This window comes from Chrysemys picta, chromosome 14 (genome assembly GCF_011386835.1).
Source record: "Chrysemys picta bellii isolate R12L10 chromosome 14, ASM1138683v2, whole genome shotgun sequence".
Taxonomy (NCBI): Eukaryota; Metazoa; Chordata; order Testudines; family Emydidae; genus Chrysemys; species Chrysemys picta.
In genome coordinates, this window is record NC_088804.1 from 34,320,708 (window position 1) to 34,344,632 (window position 23,925).

General features: G+C 46.7%; 2 protein-coding genes and 1 long non-coding RNA gene across 4 annotated transcripts in view; 2 read left to right on the forward strand and 1 right to left on the reverse strand.

Annotated features, from left to right (window-relative positions):
• Positions 1–3,126: 3,126 nt before the first annotated feature.
• C14H16orf46 (chromosome 14 C16orf46 homolog) lies at positions 3,127–11,175 on the reverse strand. 2 transcript variants are annotated; one of them, XM_005292321.4, is made up of 3 exons: positions 11,038–11,175; positions 10,353–10,592; positions 3,127–4,275 (listed from the first exon to the last, which is right to left on the reverse strand). In XM_005292321.4, the coding sequence occupies exons 2-3, from the start codon at positions 10,557–10,559 to the stop codon at positions 3,217–3,219; spliced, it is 1,266 nt and encodes a 421-aa protein (XP_005292378.2). In that variant the 5' UTR covers positions 10,560–10,592; positions 11,038–11,175; the 3' UTR covers positions 3,127–3,216. The 2 variants fall into 2 exon arrangements, with proteins under 2 accessions (XP_005292378.2, XP_008166858.2); XM_008168636.4 differs by lacking the exon at positions 11,038–11,175 and having other exon boundaries at positions 10,353–10,693.
• LOC135975683 (uncharacterized) overlaps positions 8,173–23,925 on the forward strand; it is a 38,144-nt gene continuing 22,391 nt past the window's right edge. Inside the window, exons 1-2 of the long non-coding RNA XR_010592675.1 lie at positions 8,173–8,290; positions 8,544–8,589. This is a non-coding gene — a long non-coding RNA (uncharacterized LOC135975683). The remainder of the gene's footprint in view (positions 8,291–8,543; positions 8,590–23,925) is intronic.
• Positions 21,294–22,563, forward strand: PPP1R3E (protein phosphatase 1 regulatory subunit 3E). Its single transcript, XM_042852136.2, has one exon. The coding sequence runs from the start codon at positions 21,471–21,473 to the stop codon at positions 22,428–22,430; it is 960 nt and encodes a 319-aa protein (XP_042708070.1). The 5' UTR covers positions 21,294–21,470; the 3' UTR covers positions 22,431–22,563.

Genomic DNA, 23,925 nt, shown 5'->3' on the forward strand with positions numbered 1-23,925 from the left:
ACCATAAAATCCTTACTTCACAGAATGGAATGTAGGTAAGAAGAATTCATTTTCATTGTCCTGGCTGGATTTCTACTTAAATGTATCTTTCTTGTGGTAGTTCACATATGTCCACAACTTCTACCAGTAAGCATGCACAACAGCATATCAGATGTCTTCAAAACTAGCCACTATAAAAAGAACTTTTCTAAATGTTTAAGGAAAGGTGAGGGAGGAAGGAAGGAATCTTGCATTGGAAATACAAGGACAAATCCTACAGTTGTTATTCAGGCTAAAGCCTCGTTGAAATAAAACACCAGGTCTTGTAAGGGATAATGGCTCAGTAATTTTGCCCCAGGACACTCTGCAAAAGCTGGGCTATCAAACTGATGATTTTATTCCCCTTTGAGGATGACCCCATTAGTCTGACCCAAACTCATATAAATAATGATCTTAGAACTATGTATTCTCTAAATTTATCGCAAGGTATGGAATTTGCCACCAGTGACTGTTGTCAAAGGGGCTTATTTTCCATAATCACTCTTCAGGAAAAGGAAGTAAAATAAAGGAAGGCGTTTTTTTGTTTTGTTTTTTTGTGTTTTGTTTTTTTAAAAAGGCAGTACTTCATCTCAACCTAGAGTTGAATGCCTAGCACCTAGTGTGGTATGGGTTCCCCTCTCACCCCAACTAGCTGAACATTCAGTAGGTGGCACTCTTCCCTCCACACTAGTACCACTATATTGTATTTCAAGTGATCTCTTGCAGGTGTTAAAGCTCAAACAGAAGGCCTGACCACTTCATAAAAGAACAGTGGTGGCATGGGCCTGTCCACATTGCGACATGAGCCATTGCACTCTGCTTTAATTCCCGCAATAATTTCTGTTGGAAAACAATATTATTCACATCTGCCCTAAACTATTATGCAACAGTGATGTGTGTTATTGAAGGGCTGCTGTATTTCTCCCCTAGAAGTTATTGCACATCAATAGTGGGTGATTTCTTCATGTAGCTTTTTAAAATAAAAAAGTCCTTTCATTACTTAGCCTTTGCTTCTAGTTGCTATCTAGAAAGAGCTTACCCTCTCTCTTTTTTGGATCTCAAGCAGTGCATACATGAGGGTGAGTAAATAGTTAATATGTAGAAGTCTGTAAACTGCTTTGAAACTAACGTACTATAAAAATATGAATTCTGGATTTAACTTTAATCTCCTCTGACTGATTCTCTGAATCTTAAATCAGCTAGATGGTGAGTTTAGAGCTCTGGCGTAAGAGTGGAACATGTGATATTTGGGAATTTTTAACTGGTATTATCTTTCCTATTACTTCCAAGTTACTGTCAAATGCATCAAAAAGGGGGAGAGAATAAATAAGTGGCTGCCAGTCACAGAAAATCTTTGACTACTGAGAAACACGCAGTCATTGTGGATGTGGATAATTTTTATTTAAGCTATCCTAAGTTGTGAATGCAAACTTAACCTGTATTTTATGGAGGAAACTGATAGCTAATTAGTCAAAATGAAATGTACATTTAACACAGATATAACTTGATATCAAAGTCCCTCTGTTTAATAATAGATGAGTCTGGCCTCTGTTAATAAAACATGAAAACAAAACAAGGAAGCATACACAAAAAAATACTTATAGTACTTAAACCAATCAGGACAAACGTAGTAACTGAACATTTAACCATGCCACTGTGAAAGAGCTGCTGTTCTGTGGCTACTTGACTAGTTCTGCTGCTCTTTTAAGTCCCAGTTCTGCAAAGCATTTAAGCAAATATTCAGCCCCATGGATCTCAATGAAATTGAAACACATACTTAAAATAAAGAACATTCTTAAATGGCTTTTGCTGAATAGGGATGAACTCAAGATTGTGCTAAAATGCATTGTTGAGCCAGGTACCCCATGACCATACTTAGGCCTTGTCTGCATGAAGAATTAGACACTGGCAAGTTGGGATGTGAATCTATCCTACATTAGCCTGACATGCTCTTAACTGTCTGTGTGCATTAACGGTTGTTAAAGTGCTTTGAGCTAAGGAGGACTAACCCAAAGCACTGTAACCAGGGCCGGCTCTGGCTTTTTTGCCGCCCCAGGCAAAAAAGCCTCTGGCCGCGCCCCCCACCCCACCCCCAGCGCGGCAGGGGAGGGTGCGGGGGGGGGGGGCGGCCAGAGCCCTGGGGGGAGGGCGGTGAGCCCCGGCCGGGGCTCTGCTCTCGCCGGGGGGAGGGCGCCGGAGGGGAGGGCAGCCGGAGCCCTGGGGGGAGGGCGGCGAGCCCCATCCGGGGCTCCCCTCTCCCCGGCCGGGGCTCCGCTCTCCCCGGTGGCTGGGGGGAGGAGGGCAGCCGGAGCCCTGGGAGGAGGGCCGGGGGGAGGGCAGAGTGCCCGGCCAGAGCGCCGGGGGGAGGGCAGCGAGCCCCGGCCGGGGCTCTGCTCTCCCTGGCGGCCAGGGGGGAGGGCAGCCAGAGCCCTGGGAGGAGGGCCGGGGGGGAGGGCGGAGTGCCCGGCCAGGGCTCTGCTCTCCCCGGCAGCCGGGGGGGGAGGGCAGCCGGAGCCCTGGGAGGAGGGCCGAGGGGAGGGCAGAGTGCCCGGCCAGAGCGCCGGGGGGAGGGCGGCGAGCCCCGGCCGGGGCTCTGCTCTCCCTGGCGGCCAGGGGGGAGGGCAGCCAGAGCCCTGGGAGGAGGGCCGGGGGGAGGGCGGAGTGCCCGGCCGTGGCCCCGCTCTCCCTGGCGGCTGGAGCCGGAACGCAACACCGCACCGCCCCCCTCCAGGTGCCGCCCCAAGCACAAGCTTGGTGGGCTGGTGCCTGGAGCTGGCCCTGACTGTAACAAACTTAACATATAGCAGCAGGGTGTACATGGACAGTTAGAGCAGGGCAGACTGATGTGGGATAGATTCACACCCCAGCTTGCCCCACAGTCTAATTGTTCATGAGGGCTGCACCTGAATGAGGTGAATGCACTTAGTTCCAGTAGAACCTTAAATAAATTAATATGGGGCAATGGGGAATTAGAATATTGTATACAATAGGCAGTTAATCTATAAACTGGAAATGAAATTATTTGGAAGGAATGTATAGTATTATAAACTGATACATATAAGTAGCACCTACAAAAATTAACAAACGGCAAGTCTGCTCACACGGAGCACAAGTACAATGTATCTTCAATCCTTTTCTCATCATATAATGAGTTCAAACAAATAGAAGAAAATGACATGAAGTTACAGTATAAAAATGTTAGGTCAGTCTAGAAGACATTGCGGTTATTGCAACATGGCTGACCGTTAAGGAAGGGAATAGTCCAGGAAGCAGTTGCACCGCCTGTGTTTTTGATTCATTTCCTTGCTTGGCCTCTGAGAGACTTCTGTTTTTAATACTGTTGATGAAAGGACCTCTGATCTCATCATGTTTTGTGTACTGTATTCCTTTTGTATGCAGAAACTGCATGTTAGCAAGATGACTGTTCTTTCTCAAAGAAACAGAATTAGAAGTGGTTGTAATTTTTCTATCTGGCCAAAGAGCACAGGGCCAGTGTAACTGTTCAGGGCCTGCTTGCAGGAATGCTTTTGGAAGCCTTGGGACAAAGGATAATGGTTCGTGAATTTGTTTCTCCTTCACTGTATCATGAATGATACAGTCAGTTTCTTTTTCCCCCTTTTGTTCTATTGTTTTAATACCCTTACTACGGGAAGCAGTCTCAGCTGAAGTAGCATTGAGCATTTTCTGATTTGCCTGGGAGATAGCTGCTATACTCTTCTTAAAAGAAGGATCTGTGCTATCTTTTGGAGTTGCATCTTTCACTGGTGGCAATATCAGCAAAGACTTTAAGTTTGAAGCTTCAGAGCTATCTGGAGCAGGCATGGTAGGCTCAGGGGTCTTTACAGCTTTATTTTTTAGGGCTTCTGGGTTTTTCATTTTTTCTGGTTGCCGTATACTGTATTCCTTTACTGGCAAACTTTTCTTTTCACCTTGAAATGTCTGAATAGAGCGTAACTTGCCATTACAACTTTCTTTCTTAGTTCCATCTGCGGTAGAACAATTGGAAGACTCACTAGAATGGACTGGAACCTCTTTCTTTTCTGAAACGGTATCATCTATAGCACATGTGCTTAATTTGCAATCAGATTTTGATTGATCTCTTGTAGTCTTGGTTTCTTGGCTCACACTTTTGTCATTATTTTGCCTCATATCTAAGCAAAACAGGCAACTGTTGATGGTTTCATTTGCCCTTGATTTCTTGGCTTCCTTTTGCAACTGAAGGCAGGCAAATGGAGCAGCTTTACCCCAGCCTTGCACCTGGGAACAGAGAAATATGTTAAATCTAAATACTAGTTGCTTTCTTCACAAGAAAAAAAATTAACTATGTACAATTGTAACAGTAATGGTTAACTAATAGCACTCATGATGGTACTTAGGTTTACTGTTTGGGCCAAATTAACAAGTAGTTTTTTATTCTTAGCCAGGCCCACTTAAAAAAAAAACACAGTATTTGAAGACTTTTATTGACAGAAAAACCAGTAGACTCCATAGATTTTCATGCCTGGTTTAGTTTTATGCTTGCAGTGCTGTTCTACAGAGTCCTACACTGCAAGCCTCAGAGGCGATATCCAAGACCATGAAAAATCCAATTTCCGTTACATTATATTATCTTTGAAAGAAAAACATGTTCTCTTCCCCCCAAAGTCTTGGATCTGAGAGATTATTATAGCTTTCCTTAGTTCCCACTTCTTTTCTAAACTGAGTACAGAACAGAATTGTGATGTTTCTTTTATGATCCATGTACAAAACAAATGCTTTTCTAGTGCCATTTCAATCAATCAAAACAACATACGTTCCACTGCTGACTAGGAGTGGATTTTACTTAGCTTTTGATTCACTAATATTAATCTCTTGCAGGCTTCAACAGGACAAACTTCCAGCTGAGAGGAGAAAACCGCATCACCTGCTACTGACTGCTTAAAATTAAGAGCTCAAAAACTGAAATACCATTTTACAAGATCCCTTTCAGAGCTCTGCACTAGCAGCCTACCTCTGCACAATTTAATGTGAAAAATTAAGGCAGACTCTTACCAAATCTAGAAGTAGTGACCATAAACTAGAGGTGGAAACAGGACACACAAAGCACAGCACCTACACAGAGAAGTGATTTCACTGGGAGAAGAGAAAAGCTTCTTTTTGCACCACAGTCCAAAGTACAAGGAAATGAGAAAGCTTTACTCATATTATGAGAAAACCATTTACATTAAAAAGCAATGAGTGGAAAGAGACATGAATCTGAATGGGACCTGATCTGGGAGTCATGCTCAAAGGCCACCTAGCTGCTTAGGCCCCATACGTGATTTATGCAGCCAAATGCCTACCTTCCCCTGGCTTGTGAATCACTTTGGGGCCGAGGTGGGAGATAAGCATCCGGATGCCTAGAGTGGATCACGAGGGCACGTGCCCCAGAGTTTAAAAACTTAAGCCCTGGGAAATTTTTACAATGGAAAGTTAGGCAGCGTGAGTTTAAGCATCTGGCCCTCCGGCCCCTCCCTGCCCCTATTGGATCCCTCCCCAAATCCCCACCCTGGCTCTGCCTCTTCCCCAAGCGTGCTGCATTCCTTCTCTTCCACCCCCTCCCCCCTCCCAGGCTTGCCACGCGAAACAGCTATTTCGCAGCGCAAGCGCTGGGAGGAAGGGAGGGGCGAGAAGCAGGATGTGGCTGCCCGCTCAGGGGAGGAGGCAGAGTGGAGGCAGAGGTGTGCTGGGGCAGGGGAGGGGGGGAGCTGCCAGTGGGTGCTCCGCACCCACCAATTTTTCCCTGCGGGTGCTCCAGCCTCAGAGCACCCCCGGAGTCGGCGCCTATGGCATCTATAGCAGTGGTTTTCAAACTTTTCTCATCTGTGGACCCCTACAAGTTTTCAAATGGCGGTGCGGCCCTCTTTGGAAATTTAATCTGTGGTCCATGGACCCCTACCATAGAAGTCTTAAACTGAAAACTGACTGAACAGAATTCAATTATAAACGTTGCACATGCTCAGCCCAGCATTTGATGCAGCGTGAGAAAGGGCACTAAACTGTGAGCTTCTATGGCAGTGGTCCCCAACCTTTTCATAGAATCATCATAGAATATCAGGGTTGGAAGGGACCTCAGGAAGTCATCTAGTCCAACCCCCTGCTCAAAGCAGGACCTAATCCCAACTAAATCATCCCAGCCAGGGCTTTGTCAAGCCTGACCTTAAAAACCTCTAAGGAAGGAGATTCCACCATCTCCCTAGGTAACCCATTCCAGTGCTTCACCACCCTCCTAGTGAAAAAGTTTTTCCTAATATCCAACCTAAACCTCCCCCACTGCAACTTGAGACAATTACTCCTTGTTCTGTCACCTGGTACCACTGAGAACAGTCTAGATGCATCCTCTTTGGAACCCCCTTTCAAGTAGTTGAAAGCAGCTATCAAATCCCGCCTCATTCTTCTCTTCTGCAGACTAAAGAATCCCAGTTCCCTCAGCTTCTCATCATAACTCATGTGCTCCAGCCCCCTAATAATTTGTATTGCCCTCCGCTGGACTCTTTTCAATTTTTCCACATCCTTCTTGTAGTGTGGGGCCCAAAACTGGAAACGGTACTCCAGGTGAGGCCTCATCAATGTCAAATAGAGGGGAACGATCACGTCCCTTGATCTGCTGGCAATACCCCTACTTATACAGCCCAAAATGCCATTAGCCTTCTTGGCAACAAGGGCACACTGTTGACTCATATCCAGCTTCTCGTCCACTGTAACCCCTAGGTTCTTTTCTGCAGAACTGCTGCCTAGCCACTTGGTTTCCGTGGGGCGAGCGCCGGATGACTAGCCGCCGACAGGGCCAGCTCCAGGGTTTTGGCCGCCCCAAGCAACCAACCAACCAAACAAACAAAAAAGCTGCGATCTGCGGCAGCAATTCGGCGGGAGGTCCTTCGCTCCGAGCAGGAGTGAGGAACTGTCCGCCGAATTGCCGCCGAACAGCTGGACGTGCCGCCCCAAGCACCTGCTTGGTAAGCTGGTGCCTGGAGCCGGCCCTGGCCGCCGAGGACTGTGGCCGCCAGACAAGCAGCCACCAAAATGCCGCTGTGAAGCAGTGTCATCAAGAGGCGTCACGGCCGAAATTCGGCAGCATTTCGGCAGTAGTGCTTCTTGACATTGCCGCTTCACGGTGGCATTTCAGTGGCTGCTTGTCCGGTGACCAGTAGGTGGGTGCATGTGGATGCCCCGGCGGGCGCCATGGTGCCCGCGGGCACCACGTTGGGGACCCCTGTTCTATGGTAATGATAACACTTCCAGGTTCTGACCTATAGGTGGGGGAATTCACATACTTTTGATTGATCAGAAAAACGGAATGCTTTTCCTGGGATCTGAAATTTAATTTTCATAGTTACTTATTGCAGACCCCTGAGACAGTCTGTGGACCCCAAGTTGAAAACCACTAGTATCCAGGGTTAGGTGGCAGCCAAGCAGGAATTTCACAGAGTGCAGAGGTGCTGCATACAGGACTTAAGCACCTAAACTGCTTTGCAGATCACACCTTTAAAGTTTAGAAAGACTTAGCTTTTCAGTTATACCAGCAGGTACCAGAGAACTTAGACCTAGAAATATCTACTCAAATCAAGAAGTTACAACAAAATAGACTATCCAAAACTATCCTCACCCCACTAACTGTATTCCTAACCACAAAAACAGCTTTTCTATACAGATAGGTCTGCCCTAAATATAGGTTTCAAAAAAACAGTCTAGAAGACTGCATTACTGGATGGGGGGGGGTGGGGGGAAGACTACTTTAACACCAGAATGTCTTTGGTGTATGTCCACGCCTAACACAGGATAGAAAACAGTTGTTTATCTGAGTTATTTTTAACCATCTAAGCCTCCCTAGAATAGGGTTACCATATTTCAGGTTCCCAAAAAGAGGACACTGGGAGGGGGAAGGGGGGACTGCAGGGGATACCTGCGGCAGTGGTACTCGCTGGAGGTGGGGGATAGTGTCGTTCCCTGTCATGGTGGCAGGACAGCTGGCACAAGCCCAGGACGCAGCACCAGGCCTCAATCAGCGCCTCCCTATGGACCCCCTCCCTAGGCCTGAGTGGGCAGGACCCAGCAGCTTTGGCTGCAGGGGAATGGACCAAACAGCTGCTGATGCAGGGGAGATGCCAATCGGGAAGCGGTCCAATCAGGGCTCTTTCTGAGCTGCAGCATCTGCTCTGAAAAAATTCCAGACATTTCCTGTTTGAAAAAATCCACCCGGACATAGGACAGAGGCTCAAAAAAGAGGCAATATCTAGGAAAACCTGGACATATGGTAATTCTACCCTGGAATGGCAAGGTTTGAACCCATTGTACTCATAGTCATTCTGAAAAATTCATAATCTTAAAACTACAGAAAACCAGAAGCCTCCAAAGCCATTTCCCTCTGTGATACAAGTGATCCATCCCCACAGCTGAACTATTTGTTACTGCTCTGATATAATGGATAATGTACACCAAATTCTTAAGCTAACTAAACCATCACAACCCTACTTGCCTTTTCTTCAAGAATCTCATCTGTTTTGTAGGTAAAAAGGTGAGAAGCAGCTTTAATCAGAATTACTTCAAACAGATGTGAGTGCCATTTATATTAACCACTATTAATATTCCTTCTATTCAACTTCATTGTAGCTACAGGAAAGGAACGTACTTGAAGGTTTAGTGAGGTTTTTAGGTATTCCATATGTCTATGTTACAAAACAGTGATAGACATAAAAATGGCAATTGAATGTCCACTTTACAAAAGTTGAAGGAACTAGAGGAAGATGATCAGTCCTTTATACTAAACTAAAAATAAAGATGGCAAGTGTCTGATTCCACAAAGCTCATCTTATTTTTAATTGGTTCAAAGGATCATTTACAGCTTAGTTTATCTATAGATTAACTAATGGTTAAGTTTGTGTTTCACTTATAATTATCTTGCTTCTTCATTCTACTACACATGCTAAATGAGGAACAGAATACTTCATTTTCTTCTTGTTTTTCTGCACCTAGATCAAAGCATTTTATCCTAATTCCCCCTCCCCCCATAAGAAGGTATTGTTCATTGATTAGCACAGTGCCACTTTTTGGTTTGTGTGGAGGTTGCAGCTGTTGGTCCTTTCTGTATATTCCATTTCATGCTGACTAATCTGCAGCTGTAACAAACTAGATCTCTATTAGTTTAAGAATAAAACCCTAAACAATATTTTCAGTATGTTCTTAAAGTTCCTCCATACCTACCTCTGCTTTTTAAGCAGCTCCCTTCAACTATTTTGAAGCTCCTAGCTTTTTGTTTTTTAAAACATGTGTAGTGTTAAATATCTTGTTTAAAACAATCAACTGTTGATTTGTCATGATTTCCTCCCATTCTCAACTTTGACTCTGGTTTAGAGGCTTTAAGGCAGGGGTGGCCAACCTCAGAGCCGGCTTTAAGCTGATTCGGCCGATTCCCCGGAATGGGGCCCTGCGCCTAAGAGAGCCCCGCAACGTCCGGGGCTGCCGGCGGAGCGGGGGGATGGGGGAAAGCCGTGTCCTGCTTCTCCCCCCTCCCTCCAGTGCTTGCGCCGCCATACAGCTGATCAGCGCAAGCCTGGGAGGGAGGGGTGAGGAGGAGGAATGTGGCGTGCTTGGGGAAGAGGTGGGGCCAGGGCGGGGATTTGGGGAGGGATCCAATGGGGCAGGAAGGGGGCGGAGTTGGGGCCGGGCCGGGGCGGAGTTGGGGCGGGGGGGGGGGCAGACAATTCGTGTCCTGCCATGGGGCCCCGCACCTGCTAAAGCTGGCCCTGGCCAACCTGTGGCTCCAGAGCCACAGGCAGCTCTTCAGAGGTTAATATGAGGCTCCTTGCATAGGTGCCAACTCCGGGGCTGGAGCTACAGGTACCAACTTTCCAATGTGCTACAGGGTGCTCACTGCTCAAGCCCGGGCTCTGCCCCAGACCCTGGCCCCACTCCACTCCTTCCCCAAAGCCCCCGCCTCTTCCCCTGAGTCTACCGCGACTCCTCCTGCACACCACAAACAGCTGATTGCGGTGGGTGGGAGGTGCAGGGATGGAGGGTTTGGTGCTGATCGGCGGCGCTGCTGGTGGGTGGGAGACACTAGGGGCGAGGGGGAGCTCCTGACATGTTACCGTGGCTCTTTGGCAATGCACATTGGTAAATTCTGGCTCCTTCTCAGGCTCAGGTTGGCCACCCCTGCTTTAAGGTATCCAAAGCAGTATCTGTTGACTTTTCAAACTACATTGTATCAAAACAAATGAATTTTTAAATAGCCATTGTTAGCAAATGTTCCAAAACTGCATTTGAGAATTTTTTTCCTGGCTACTAAGTCATTTTTCAAGATATAAAATGTAACTTACAGCTTCCTCCCATCCTGTCCTGATGACATATTCCAAGGACCTTTCATCTTGTTCAAATACATTCTCGCTGATGTCAAGAAGAGTATAAACGTGATTCCTCTCTCTCCTCTCATTTGGGTAGATACACTGCCAGTTGGCTTCTTCTGTTTTCTTATTGGTAATGCCTTTTTCTAAGTCTAGTTCACTCTTCTTGGAGGAGTTCATCATGGTCCCCGTGCCCCACGGTTCTACCCTTTAAAGCTGCAATAAGATGTGTGTCTTAAATAATCAGTCTGGCAATTATTGTTCAGATATCCTAATTTTAATGCAAGGAGTTGAGGGCCGCTCCCCCACTGCACTCCCTGAAAACCCAACCCCAAAAGGAGTTTTTTAACTAAAGAACCAGAATTGGATATTTTATACCAGTCCCTTAGCTTAGGCTGCTCTTTGAGCTCCTTTCCCCAGCCCCTGTCCCCCTACATCCCCTACCCCCCCCCCGCGCTCCCCCCACCAGGTTCCCCCCTCGCTCCCCCATTCCCGGGTTCTCCCCTGCACCCCCGCACTCCCCCCCCACAGGGCTCCCTCCTCGTCCCCCCATTCCCGGGCTCTCCCCTGCTCCCCCGCACTCCCCCCCCCCACGGGGCTACCCCCTCGTCCCCCCATTCCCGGGCTCTCCCCTGCCCCTCGTGCTGCCCTCCCGCCTCACCCTTCGGTCCCGGGGCGCGGGGACATGGAGCCGCACAGGCCGCTCTGCTGCTGCGGTTGTTCGCAGCCCCCTTCCCACCCCGAAGCCGTTACCCTGGGCGACGGGGTTGGCGGGGGGGAGGGGGGCGGAGCGCGGAAGTGAGCGCATGAGCAATGGGGTGCGAGGTGCGACACAAACAGCCTGGGGGGAGGGGCTATGGGGGGAGGCTTCAGGGAGCGTGTGGGGAGGACGGCGAGAGGATGGAGGGAGAAGGGGGGAGGGCTGGCAGGGCTGAGGGGAGGGGCAATGGCAGGACGATTAGGGGATACAGGGATGAGGAAGCAAGAGAACAGAGGAGGAGGCAGAGGGGGTGCCGGTGTGGAAGCTTGGAACTAGCCTGGTCTGCTTGAGCTTTCCCAACCACCACAGAAAGGGCCAAAAGGCCTAGCTGAGAGATGCTTGCATAGCCTGTCAAAGCTAGCGTTGCACCTCCAGCCCACCATGCTCCAGGTCACAGTCCTGGGCCATCCCACTGGCCGTTGTTCCTTGTTTGTGCTGCAGGATGGACAGCTGCACAGATGCCCCCATAGGGTGATGTGTTACCTCAGCCCGGCACAGGGCTGACTCAGGCTGTGACTATGTGGGTAAAGATTTCAGCAAATCACAATGCCATGTAAATGCTGCACTGAAACACACTCAGCAAAATCCCACATTGCAGAAGAAGGATACTTTGAAAACTCCTTGGAATGACTGTCCAGGAATGAAGTCTCTCCTTCCCAATAAGCAAGACTTGGCAGACTGCTGCCAAGGACTCCTTGTGGGATCAACTTTTTTCTGAGCAGCTTTTTCCAGTCCTGTTCCTTCATTGTGGACACTTGGGCCTTCCGCCTCTGAAGAGCTAGGTTCAAAAAGTACTTGGTGGCCTCATCCTTGTCCCTAGTAAACATTTGCAACTGCAGCTGGCCTACACGAAGGGTGATAGCCTTTACCTCTGTCATTCACACAGCCAGCCGAAAATTTTGAGTGGTGCCTCTTTGGCCAGAAATGAGATGAAAAATATTGGGTGCAGAAGGGTCTATGGAAGTTTAGATTTAGACATCTAGGAGAGGCTGCTGGAACTGGGCAATTGTGAGCTGAGGGTTAGGACCAAATAGTTGGAATCTGACATTTGGATTAGAGAACATGGAGAATGTTCAGATCAGTATCCATTCACACTGGTCAATGAGGTGGTGCAGTTGGGAATGGGAAGTCAAGAACGGCAGTTGAGATGTTGGAACAGGGTATTTAGGAATGACATTCGTAACTGAGCAGTTTGAGAGGAGGAGAAAATAAGATAGTGTAGAGAACCCCTTAAGGAGAAGAGTGACAGGGAATAATGAGATAGAAAAGGTTAATAGAAAACTAGAGTAATGTTTGAGAGAAACAGCACCGAACAAGAAGACATGAGGGAAATAGAGAGCAAAAGAAAAGAACAGAGGACAAAAATGAGAAGATAAAGAGACTAAGAGATTAATCTGAAAAGGTAAATGATCTCCTGCATTTTGTTATACCACACTGAGGTGTAGGAAAGTTTTGAATTGGTGCCTGACCTGTCTTGTTACAATATGAAAGTGAAAACTATCCTTGATTCCAAAATGAGTATATTTTTATTTCCAAGATAATTAATTTGTTCTAGTGAGGCATTCATAGCTGCTGTATCATGTGGATGTTTGATAAATATGGCTTGGAGTTTAGCACTATTACCAGAGGATGTGACTCTCACCCACTATCGTGTCATCCTGCAGCCATCCCCCCCATTCCCTAGTGCTGACACCCGATGCCTCCTGCAGTGTCTGGAATCAAGGAGACTGAAGAACATAATGGAGGAATACAACCAGATCATCACCTCCAGACCAGTAGAAGATCTCTTTGTGGCTTGAAAGCTTATCTCTCTCACCAAAAGACATTGGTCCAATAAAAGATATTAACTCACCCTCTTTGTCATACCGTTGACAATCATTTCAGTATTTTGAATGGTCTGTTCCATTCAAAACTTTTTAAAATGGCTTTTTCCACAAAGATATACTACTTTCATATAAAAACATACTGTATTAGTCCCTATGAATCATTTCTGCAAGGGGGCCAGGATAGGACAAGTGATTGAATAATTAGTCTGTTGATGGGATTATCCTTTAGAAAAGTGTCCTGGCTCATGTCCTAAATACATCACTATAAAAGGTGCTTGTTCAGCAGTTGACCTTTACAGTAACACAGACCACTTGTTAGCCATACAATGTTACACTTGAACCCCTGGCTGCTCAAATCCTCAATAGTTGTGAACAAGTCAGGATTTGCACAGATGTGTGGATTTATGCCCACAAACCCTAAATGGTGTGTACACAACAGATTGTATATATGCAGTTCCTGTACGTGCCATAGTACATGCATGCTTCTAAGAATTTAAGCCTTGATGTGTATCTATTCACAGAAGTGGTAGCACTTCCTATTATTAAGGTTACTCAACGCTTCCCATTATACAATCCTGGCTTCTGTTGCTTTTAGCTTTGTCAGACTTCACTGTTTGGATTGAAATTTTCCATGCCAGGTGTCTGCCTTGGGCTGAATTTTTCTGGAAAATTTCAGCCAAAAGGTTCAACTGTTTCTGCCCACTTTCAAAAATTCTGGTGACCTTTTCTTTGGAAAGCTCCAGTACCTCTGTGCATTGGAGCAGGGACTTGAAATTTAGCAGAGGGGTATCTTTTGTGTCAGGAATATTTTATTTGTTGATCCCATGAAGATCTTCCCAAATTTGTCCTAGTTATAAGCCTTGGGAAATTGCACTTTGCACATGCGCAGTAGAGGCATCTTAGATTTTAGTAGTTAAATTCCCAGAAGAATCTGTCTGCACTGAGCATGTTGCAACAATTGAAACTGTGGGCTGCTGTATGTCTGGCCCCAGAACTGAAAGCAGGGAGACTGTCTCTCCTGTGCTATCAATGATCCTTTCCCCCAGCTACCTTAATTTTGGCATTTCAAAACTTTTGACTGCTTGACTTTGAAACCTTAATAATGTTCTTTTAACAGATTTTTGTTAATACTGTATTTATATTATAGCTAATTAGATATTATTGACCAAATTGTTGGTAGTCATTATAGTAATATCTTACTTTAAAATGGCACTTGTCATCCAGAAGAATTGACCATAGGATACTACAGATTGTGTATATATAAAAGGATGAAAACCATTTGTGCAGGATTCTTATTCTTGTGCTCCTTAGTGCAAGACAGATAGAACTCATTAAGTTATAAACTTGAAGGTCTCTGAGGACTTCAGTTGTGGGTCAGGGCATAAGCTAAGCCTCCTGTTAAGGTGACTGTGCCACTCAAGACTAAAACCACCACTCTTGAAACCTTCCAGTCTGCATTTTCTTGACAGGTCAGTAAAGGAGCTTTGCACAGGGTATGTGCTTTGCGTCTTTTCTTTATCTTGTATGTTCTTGACAGCATCATGAATGTACAAGATAAAGGGGCCCTCCCACCATCTGGTCAGATCTGGTTCTTTTTTATTATTATTATTTTTTTTATGTGGCTCTTTCATTGCCATTGGTCTGGGAGTGCCAATCTCTGAAGAGCTCTGGAACTTAGGTCTTCTGGCCTGATTTTTACTTTCACACTCGCATCAGGCCTGACATACTCTTTGCCCCAAAACATTGTCATTATATATATCTCAAAGGTGTAATATAAGGCAGTGGTTCTCAAACTTGTTTTTTCGTGGACCACTTGAAAATTGCTGAGGGTCTCGGTGGACCTAATTATCTTTCTAAATGTTGTTTGTACGGTTAGCTAACTATTGTAAAGCACTTTGGATAAAAGCGCTATATAAAAAACATGTAATAATAATTAGTGGTTTTTTGTTCTATAAATAAAAGCACCCAACTCATATTTTAATATCGGTAGTCTTACCTTTCTAATGCGATGAATATGCCCTCTCTCCCCCGCCGCAGCAGCCACTCAGCTGGGGCTGGAAAGGAGGGGGGGGTCTCTCCCCCACCACAGCAGCCACAGAGCTGAGGCTGGGGAAAAGGGCCGTCTCTCCCCGGCAGCCGCAGCCCTGGATCTGGAGAAAGTCGCCTCTTTCTCTGGCCACCACAGCCATGCATGTCCCAAATTCCAGCCCCCCCTTCTCACCCCACTGCCCCCTCCCACCTACCCCCTATTCTCCCCAAGGCCACCTCCTCACCTTACATGTGCATCTTCTCCAGGGTCCAGGCACCTAATTAGTGGAGCCACGCCTGTGCAGCTACTAATTAGGTGGGTGGACCTTCCTTCTCTTGTGTACAGCCGCCCAGGCGCGCACCTTTTAGGGAACTATCTGGGAACCATCTGAATGGAGCTTGCGGACCACTGGTGGTCCGTGGAGCACAGTTTGAGAACCTCTGATATAAGGTATCATATTTTAAACTGGTGATATGCTGGTCCCGAAAATCTTTGTGTGATGTATGTATGGGTTGAGTACAAAGAGTTATAAATGTGTGCTTGTTTCTTTTAAGACCGTTTTTCTTTGTCTTTTTACTGCCACCCTTTATTTTTAGTTATTTTTTGAACCATACATCCCTCCCACACTACATTCTAGTCTTATAACTTATTATTCTCACGTTCTTCCTTTATTAGCGAATTAGGGCATTTTCTTTCTTACTAGTATATATATTGTTTTCTTAACCAAGCTTAAGCTAACTTTATTTTTGTAAATTTCACAATAATCCCTACACTGAGGTTCACTGATTGTTTCCTGCAAGATAAGGTTTAGATTGGCTGAGTCTTAGAGTTTGCTGGCAAGGCAGACAGGGTGATGTATTTGGGGGCAGATACACAGCTTAGCAGAAGCAATGCTCTCACTCCTGCTCTGGCAGAAGAGTGACACAATAGCTCACATTTTTGGGTGTCCTGAGCATAGTCTCCAAGAAGCTGACTTGTGTTCTGGTGGCTTCTTGAAAGCCAGCCACTAGAAAGTCTTAAAATTATAAGTAGAAAAGGTCTGTGGCATGGTGCAGGCAAGCCCAAATGGACCCTTTTCTTGCCTCATGAAAAAATCTTTCTTCATCTGTCTGAATCTACCTTAAACTTTAAATTCCAGCCAGGTTCATTTGGCAGTTCTTTTGGCCTACCATAAATTAATTAAAGATAGGTCAATGTCTCTGAAGCCCCTTGTCAGTTCCATGTGCTATGTACTTCTAAAAGCTCCTAGGATATTAATGTGATTCTCACACAACTCACTAAAGCTCCTTTTGAGCTACTCAATACCTATGAACTCAAGTTTCTTAAAAGGAAGGTCATTTTCCTGGTGGCACTGACCTCAGTTTGTGGATTGAGTGATCTTCAGGCTTTGACTGTTCCACCTTATATCTAATTTTAGGAGGATAAGGTACCACTATGAACTCATCTAATGGCTGGCCTACAGTGAAAAGTTACATTGGAATAGCTACATTTCTCAGGGGTGTGGAAAAATCCATGCCCTTGAGAGACATAGTTAAGCCAACCTAAACCCTGGTATAGACCCGGTAGGTCAACAGAAGAATTCTTCTGCCGACGTAGGTACTGCCTCTCAGGGAGGTGGATTACCTACAGCAGTGTGGGAGAACCCTTCCTGTCGCTGTAGTAAGTATTTACACTGGAGTACTACAGCTGCTTGTAGCATTTTAAGAGTAGACATAGCCTGAGATTAGGGATGCTGGAACGGGGGAGGGGGGGGGGAGGCATGGGCTATGGCCCCCCCACTTTTTACCATCCATAAGGGTGAGCAACAGGGGGAGGGGCGGACAGGAGTGAGCGGGGGGCGGAGGAGCAGGACCTCGGGGAAGGGGCAGTGCGAGGGCTCAGGAAGAAGAGGAGGTGCTGGGGGGGGCCTCAGGGAAGGAGTACCCCATCCCACTTTTAGGGACATTCCACTGCACCTCCCTGAGATTCTTCTCCAAGGTGAAGATGGAGCCCCATATTATTGAGTCTATTGTACCGCCACTATTTCCCCCCCCCACATTCACATGCCCATCGTTTTAAGCCCTTCTCACTGTCTTGTAAGTTAAAAGATCTTTGGGGTTCTATATGGAGAAGAGTAAAAGAACTTAGAATGTTTTATTTAACACTCATTCCCTGAGCAGTGTTGTCACCCAGGAACATCTTTAAATAGTGTTTGTTTGCCTCTCACTTTGCTATGACCTGGCTGGCCTGAAGTTGTTTTTGAGTTGGCATTTTTCTTATCTTTTTTGCGGCACTAATTTTTCCACATATCTCATTTCTGTGATTGGATTATTTACTTTGGAGGAATGAATTGAAAGATTTCAAGAGCAGCAGTGAAATCCTAAGTACACCTGCCATGTAAAGTATTACACGATCTCTGATGACCCCAAGAAGTCACGGTCTCTTTATATCTGTAACACAAAGGCTCACTGGTGGTTCACTACTCTGTGTCAACAACCCTTGTCAGGCCTGACATACTCACTACACCTAACACACCATTCTCAGGATATGTACCCAGAAGGTTACATGTAATATATCATTAGAAAACTAATAACTCACTGATCATTAATATTCTTGCATAATGTATGTATGGGGTATGTAGAGAATTATGTTTATGTTCTTACAATGTCTTTGACAAGCAATGCATAAGACCAGTCTGCCCTAGACAATGGAATGTGTATTTGCTTGGCTGACCAGCCTGGTCATCAGGCAGAGTCAGTGAAGGTGTATTTACATAAAAGGTAAACAAAGCCATCAAACTAGCGAGTGGGGGAAATAGTCACCTGTGGGAGTCTGAACCTCAAAAGATAAGTAAGTGAATCAGTTGATTGTATGCAATATTACTGGGTTATAAAAGTGTATCAAGTAAGGTCATTTATGAAAGCTAATGATGCAGTGGCAATTAATATCATTGTAAAATGTATTTACTAACACTATCTGAGGCATTAATACTCACTGATATTATGCTTTAAAGTCTGTGACCAAAGAAAGGGAGAAACAGGTTTTCTTCCAGACAGGTGGGAAGGCAGCTATCTATAGGTCTCCAATGAAATTAAGCCAGATGTGACCAAAAACAATAGAAGTCCTATTTACATATGAATCAGCAGGAGGATAGGAAGTACCCAGGAAGGGAAGAACAGCATGGGGTTCTCCTGAGTCTGGGGACAAAACAGTGAGTTTTGGAAGATAGAAGATCAAGACAACTCTATTTTGGCATCCATCACTGGACAGACATACAAGAGGCCAGATCTCTTGCAAGCTGAAAAAAATGGTTTCTTCAGCCAAAGGGGATTAAATCTTGGGAACTGAATATAGGTAAGAAACCAGCTTATGCAAAGATCTTCCACCGTGGAAGACTAGGAAAACCAGCACCTTGTACTTCTGTGGAAGATCCTTACTGAGAGAAAGTCAGCCAAGAAGAAAGACTTGTAAGAAATATACCTTGAACCAAGGCTATAGTTTGTTCAGTCTTAGCCATTAGAAAGCTATTTTACTTTTATTTACTTGTAACCACTTTGTCTCTATCCCTTGTACTTGAACTCACTTAAATCCTCTTTTTGTTTTACGTTTAATCTACACCAGCCCAGTGCCATGTTTGAACTGAACTTATTAATTCCAGCTAAAATAATAAACAGTGCTTTTGTCTCCTTAAAAGAGCAACTCCTCTGAATGTTCCAGGAGAGGGTTGAACATTTCAGGGCAATCTGGGGAAATTCAGGATAGGGATGTTTTGGGGTCACACAGCTGGTAGTAACCAAGGCTGGTAGAAACCAGAGTGTGACTATGATGTAACAAGCAGGCTGCTGGATTCAGAGTTGCTGGACCAGGGATGCTCAACATAGTGTATGCTGGCTGGGAGCATCCAGACAGGGAACTACAGCTTCTGAGTGTTTTAAGGCACTCAGAGTTACAGGACAAGCAGTGACACAACCTTTCATTGGTCTGAATTGCACCCAGAATGTGCCTATCATATTGCATAAACAGCACCTCCAAACTCACATTGATCTCTGGCACCATGCTGGGACATTGCTATGAAGAGAAGAATACCACCTACAGAATCACCCCATCCTCTACTATCAAGGTTTTCCTTGAGGGTTTCCCATGCAAGTAGTTAACAGATCTAAGCCTGTTTAGTTTATCAAATCTGAGGCTCCTGAAGGTGATATGAATGCATAGGGTTAGATTATTGAATATTATTAAATTTACAAATAAAACTTGTATAATTTAGTGGTTGTGAAATTAAAGTAATTAACATAAGCAAAAGCATGACACCAATAATTTAATTTCTTATAGAATTACAGACAAGAAATGAACATTCCCATGATTAGGGATAAGAATTAGTAAAAATAAGTGGTTAGAACAGCTCTATGGAACTAAAATGTATGTTAATCACTGCTTGGGCCTCTATAATCTTTACTCAAAAATTCAAGTGCACAGATCAAAATACATAAGAACCTACGAACAGCCATACAGGGTCAGACCAAAGGTCCATCTAGCCCAGTATCCTGTCTTTGGACAGTGGCCAATGCCAGGTGCTTCAGAGGGAATGAACAGAACAGGTAATCCAAGGCCTGTCCCCCATTCCCAGCTTCAGGCAAACAGAAAAAGCATGCAGAGGTTTGTGCTGTTTCCTTGAGACATTAGTTGCACTGGTGGGAGGGGGCAAAGGCCAGCGCAGGAAGGCAGCATGAGGGACAAGAAAGGGCGACGATGTCAATATACGGGACTAGTGTATATGCCAATGGAATTCAAATGTAATGGTTGCTGTTACTGTTTTACTTTCACATGAATACTGCCCAAAATGATCCACCTGTTGTTCTGACTACAAGGCTACTTCAGTTCATTATGAAGCAAATTCAATGTCACATTTAACACTGTTGGACATTCCTTTTTTGTTCCCTAATTATGACCCATCCAGCATAAAAAAGATAGACAAATTGGATATAACCACAGGAGGTCATTTAAAAACTCCCTTTTGAGTTGCTGACAGTTTTGGTTTAAGACAATAGAAAAACTGTTCCCTGTCTTCTGCTGGCATGTTGTTGTTGGGGTTTTTGTTTTTAGATTCTGAATCATTGTCATACGGAGATTTCTCATTATTAATGTCATCACCCACAGAGTCAGTTGTCTAGACTTTCTAGAACTAGGGAGTGCTGGAGTTAATGATGATGAAAACCACCCTGCTTAGAATTGAAACTGAAGAGTTGTGTGTCAGGTTTTTTTTTTTTTTTTTTTACATTGGGTGGTTATTCTGTTGTCTGGTTGCTGCTTTTAATGTTTGTTTACTACAGTTTATAGAGTGTGGATTTGAAACCTCTTTGTGAGTAGTCTGTTAGCTCCTTGAATCTCTTGTGAGAAAGAGCTGCATCTGGTCTTCATTAAAGTATAATTCGTTTGAATACCGTTTGCTAATCTAATTAACTTCATGAAGGATCAAACTGTTCATACTTTGTAATCAGTCCTTGTTTAGACTGGGATTTAGCTTTTATTACAAACACAGATGTCTAGCTGGACTGTAGCAGGTGTATGTTATTCAAGAGACCTATTGTAAACGCATTATAGCAGATTAGCAGGGTTTCCGCCTTTGAAATGTACACTGCGAGAGCCAACTCGCAAGCCAGCTGTTTCTTATCAATTCGTTTTGCCTTTCAGAGCTGCACTTTGCATCGTTCCTGGTGCTGCTATTTCTGTAACAGATCGGATAGGAAGAGTGGTGCAGCAGTGCACTGTAATGCTACCACTGGGGAAACCCTACCGCTTGTTTTTAGATCATATCCTGAAGGAAAGACCCCGAATAGGAGCAGGAGGAAAAGGGTGGATGGAAGAACCTTGAAAACCTGGGAAGAGGGGGGATGATAGCGGGATAGAGGACAAGGGAGACGGTGGGAGGGAAGACATGACGGGGCGGAGAGCAGAGTAGCGATGAGACAGGATGACACAGGGACGGAGATGCGTATTTTGCTGCATGACTCCAGTGCGTCAGCAACGGATAGGGAGCCGGAGCGCGTCACAGACAGTCTCTCCCCAAATCTTAACGGATACCGCAGTGCTACCGGTATAACGCAGGCACATGCAGCTGCCTGGGAACAGATCCCGGCAGCATCATACGCTAGGGTCCGTCCGGTAAAGCAGCAGGAGGAGGATCGGCTAAAGCTCCGAGATAATCGGGCATCATCATTTCCAATTCCCCGACCAGACCCAGCAGCTGGAGCGCGGAGAGCACCAGCATAGAGGAGACTCTGCCGGGCTCGCGGACCAGCACCATGCACTAGGCTCGAACCGAGCCCCCGCTGGCATCATGCACTAGGCTGCACAACACAAGCGGCAGAGCGGTGGGGCCGCTGAGCTTCGCGGAAGAGCCAGCGGCAGCCGCAGGAACGGAGAGCTCTGGGCATGCATTAGACTTGGGCTCAGCCCTAGCAGCAGCCGCCCCGCTCATCCTAGTCGCCCTCTCGCCCCCCATGGATAAGGCGACCTCGCTGCACACTTCAGTGCCCACGCCTCCCCCTCGGCTCTACCTGCCTCGCAACTTCAGCTGCAGCGCCTGCCTCTATGGCAGCCTGGCCGAGCACTGCAAGGGGGACTGCAGCCCGGAGCGCGAAGGGGAGCCGTCTCCCACGCCGGTGGTCCGAGAAGCGGCAGCCGCCGGAGAGAAGCCGCAGCCTTCCCGCGGCCGGGAGCCCTCGGTGCCTCCTGTGCCCCCCAGCCCCACGCTGCGCCGGCGAGCCAAGTCGCTGCCCACGCCCGGCGAGCGCAGCCTGCGGCCGGCCTTGCAGCAGAGCCCGTCCCGCAGGAAGACCGTGCGCTTCGCCGACTCGCTGGGCCTGGAGCTCATCTCCGTGCGCCACTTCTGCGAAGCCGACCTGCCCCAGGTGCCGGTGCCGCTGCCCCTCCCGGCCCGCGCCGCCGACCTCTTCAAGACCAGGAAGCCGCCGGCGCTGGGCGAGCTGGAGCCGGTGCTGTTCGGGCCGTCGCCGCTGTTGGAGCCCCTCTTCCCGCCGCAGCCCGGCGCCAGCCCCGGCTTCGCGGAGCGGGTGCGGCGGCACAAGGTGAAGCTGGAGTGGGTGCGGGCCGAGCCCGCCGGCCTGCGCGGCGCCGTGCGCGTCCTCAACCTGGCCTACGAGAAGGCCGTCTCCGTGCGCTACACCCTCAACCGCTGGGTCAGCTGCGCCGAGGTGGCGGCCGCCTACCTGTCGCCGGGCCCCGCCGACGGCCTGACCGACCGCTTCTCCTTCCACCTGCCGGCGGCGGCCGCGGGGGGCACGCTGGAGTTCGCCGTGCGCTACCGGGTGGCCGGCACCGAGTACTGGGACAACAACGAGGGGCTCAACTACCGGCTGCGGGGCCGCCAGCGCGCAGCTCGGGCCGCCACTTCCCCGAACGAGGAGCCCGATGGCGGCGCCTGGATCCACTTCATCTGAGCGGCCTGCGGCTGGACCGTGGGGGCGTCGCCTGCTCTCTCCCGGGGAGAACCGAGCTCCCTCGCCCCCTTCCCTCCCTGACCCAGGCCACCCTCGCCGCCTCAGCACCCTTCCCTGACCCGGCAGCCTCGCCGGTTCAGCGGCTGCTGGGCGCGTTTCTCACAGGCCGTGCGGTTGGGGGAGGAATTTCCCGCCATGAATGTGACCGGGCCCCCTGGAGCATCGAGCGGGTATCGTGTTAGAACCCACGGGGCTGGCCCAGGTACATCCAGCCCGCCAAGGATTCTATGGCCGGGGACTGGGGAATAGGAGCAAGCAAGTACGGTTTGGCAGGTCCATCCAAATCTCTTTTCTATTCCACTAAAAATTGTACTCGGTATACTGAGCTTTTCTACGAGATCTTGGGGGATCTGAGATAGTTTTCAATGTTATCTACAGTTATCCTCTTCTGCCTTGTCATTTATCCGCTCCACTGTAATCTTGCCACTTTTCTCACAGATATAGTTTGCCCTGCAGTTAGTCACAGTCTCTTAGTTTTAAAATGCTTGTTTATATTTCACTAGAAGATATTTTTTGAATTCTGTTTACAAATAAATATAAATTATTTATATTTTCTATTTAACTAACTTTATTTAGGGGAAAACATTTCAAACTTCTTTGCAAAAGCAAAGCATAAGAAGTGTGCAAGTCCTATACTGTAATTTGTGAGTTCCACCATATCTTCCACCTCAAGTTTGCTACATTTTTGTTGTTATAATAGAAGTTGTTGTAAAGTATGGATTGGACAATTGCAGAATAATCTGTAGCGAACTCTGTATTTATATGGCCTCTAGCTGCTAGTCATCACTGGGAACCTGGAGGGCAAGCAAGCCAGCTTCAGTGACTTGGAGATCAAGTCCAGCTCTCATTAAAATTGATGGGACTTGGATCAGGGCCTAGAAGCAAAGAGGACAAATATGATAATGAGCCTGATCCTGCATCCCTAGCTCACTGGAGTAGTCCTACTGAAGTAAGCCCCCAATCCAGCAAATTAATAAACAGTTTGGACCCCTGCTCAGTGCCCCATTGATGTCAGTGTAGTTTTATATGGGCATAGGAATCCACTCAGGTGTGTTACTTTGCCAGATTGGGACTTCACTTCAGTGAGCGAATACTACAGTATTGGGCCCAAACCAGTGCTGAGTAGTGGAGCCCAGAAGATCCTTTGCGTTGGTTTATTTCTCATGCTACAAAAATAATTCAATTTAGAATAAAGTTTTTCATTTTAGAACTTTGTTTTATCTATTTAAAAATGTTTAGAAGAGTGCTGAGAAAGCAAAATACTGTTAAGTGTCAATTCCACTGTGTCCATGCAGTCCATTGCACTGTGATTTGTGCATTAAAACACAGTCAGTTAAGGATTAGATTTTCAAATACACAAATTGGATGTGCTTGCAAGTGTAAGTCCAAATGCAGTCTTTCAAGTCTATGTTTGCATACAGAATATGCATCCTCA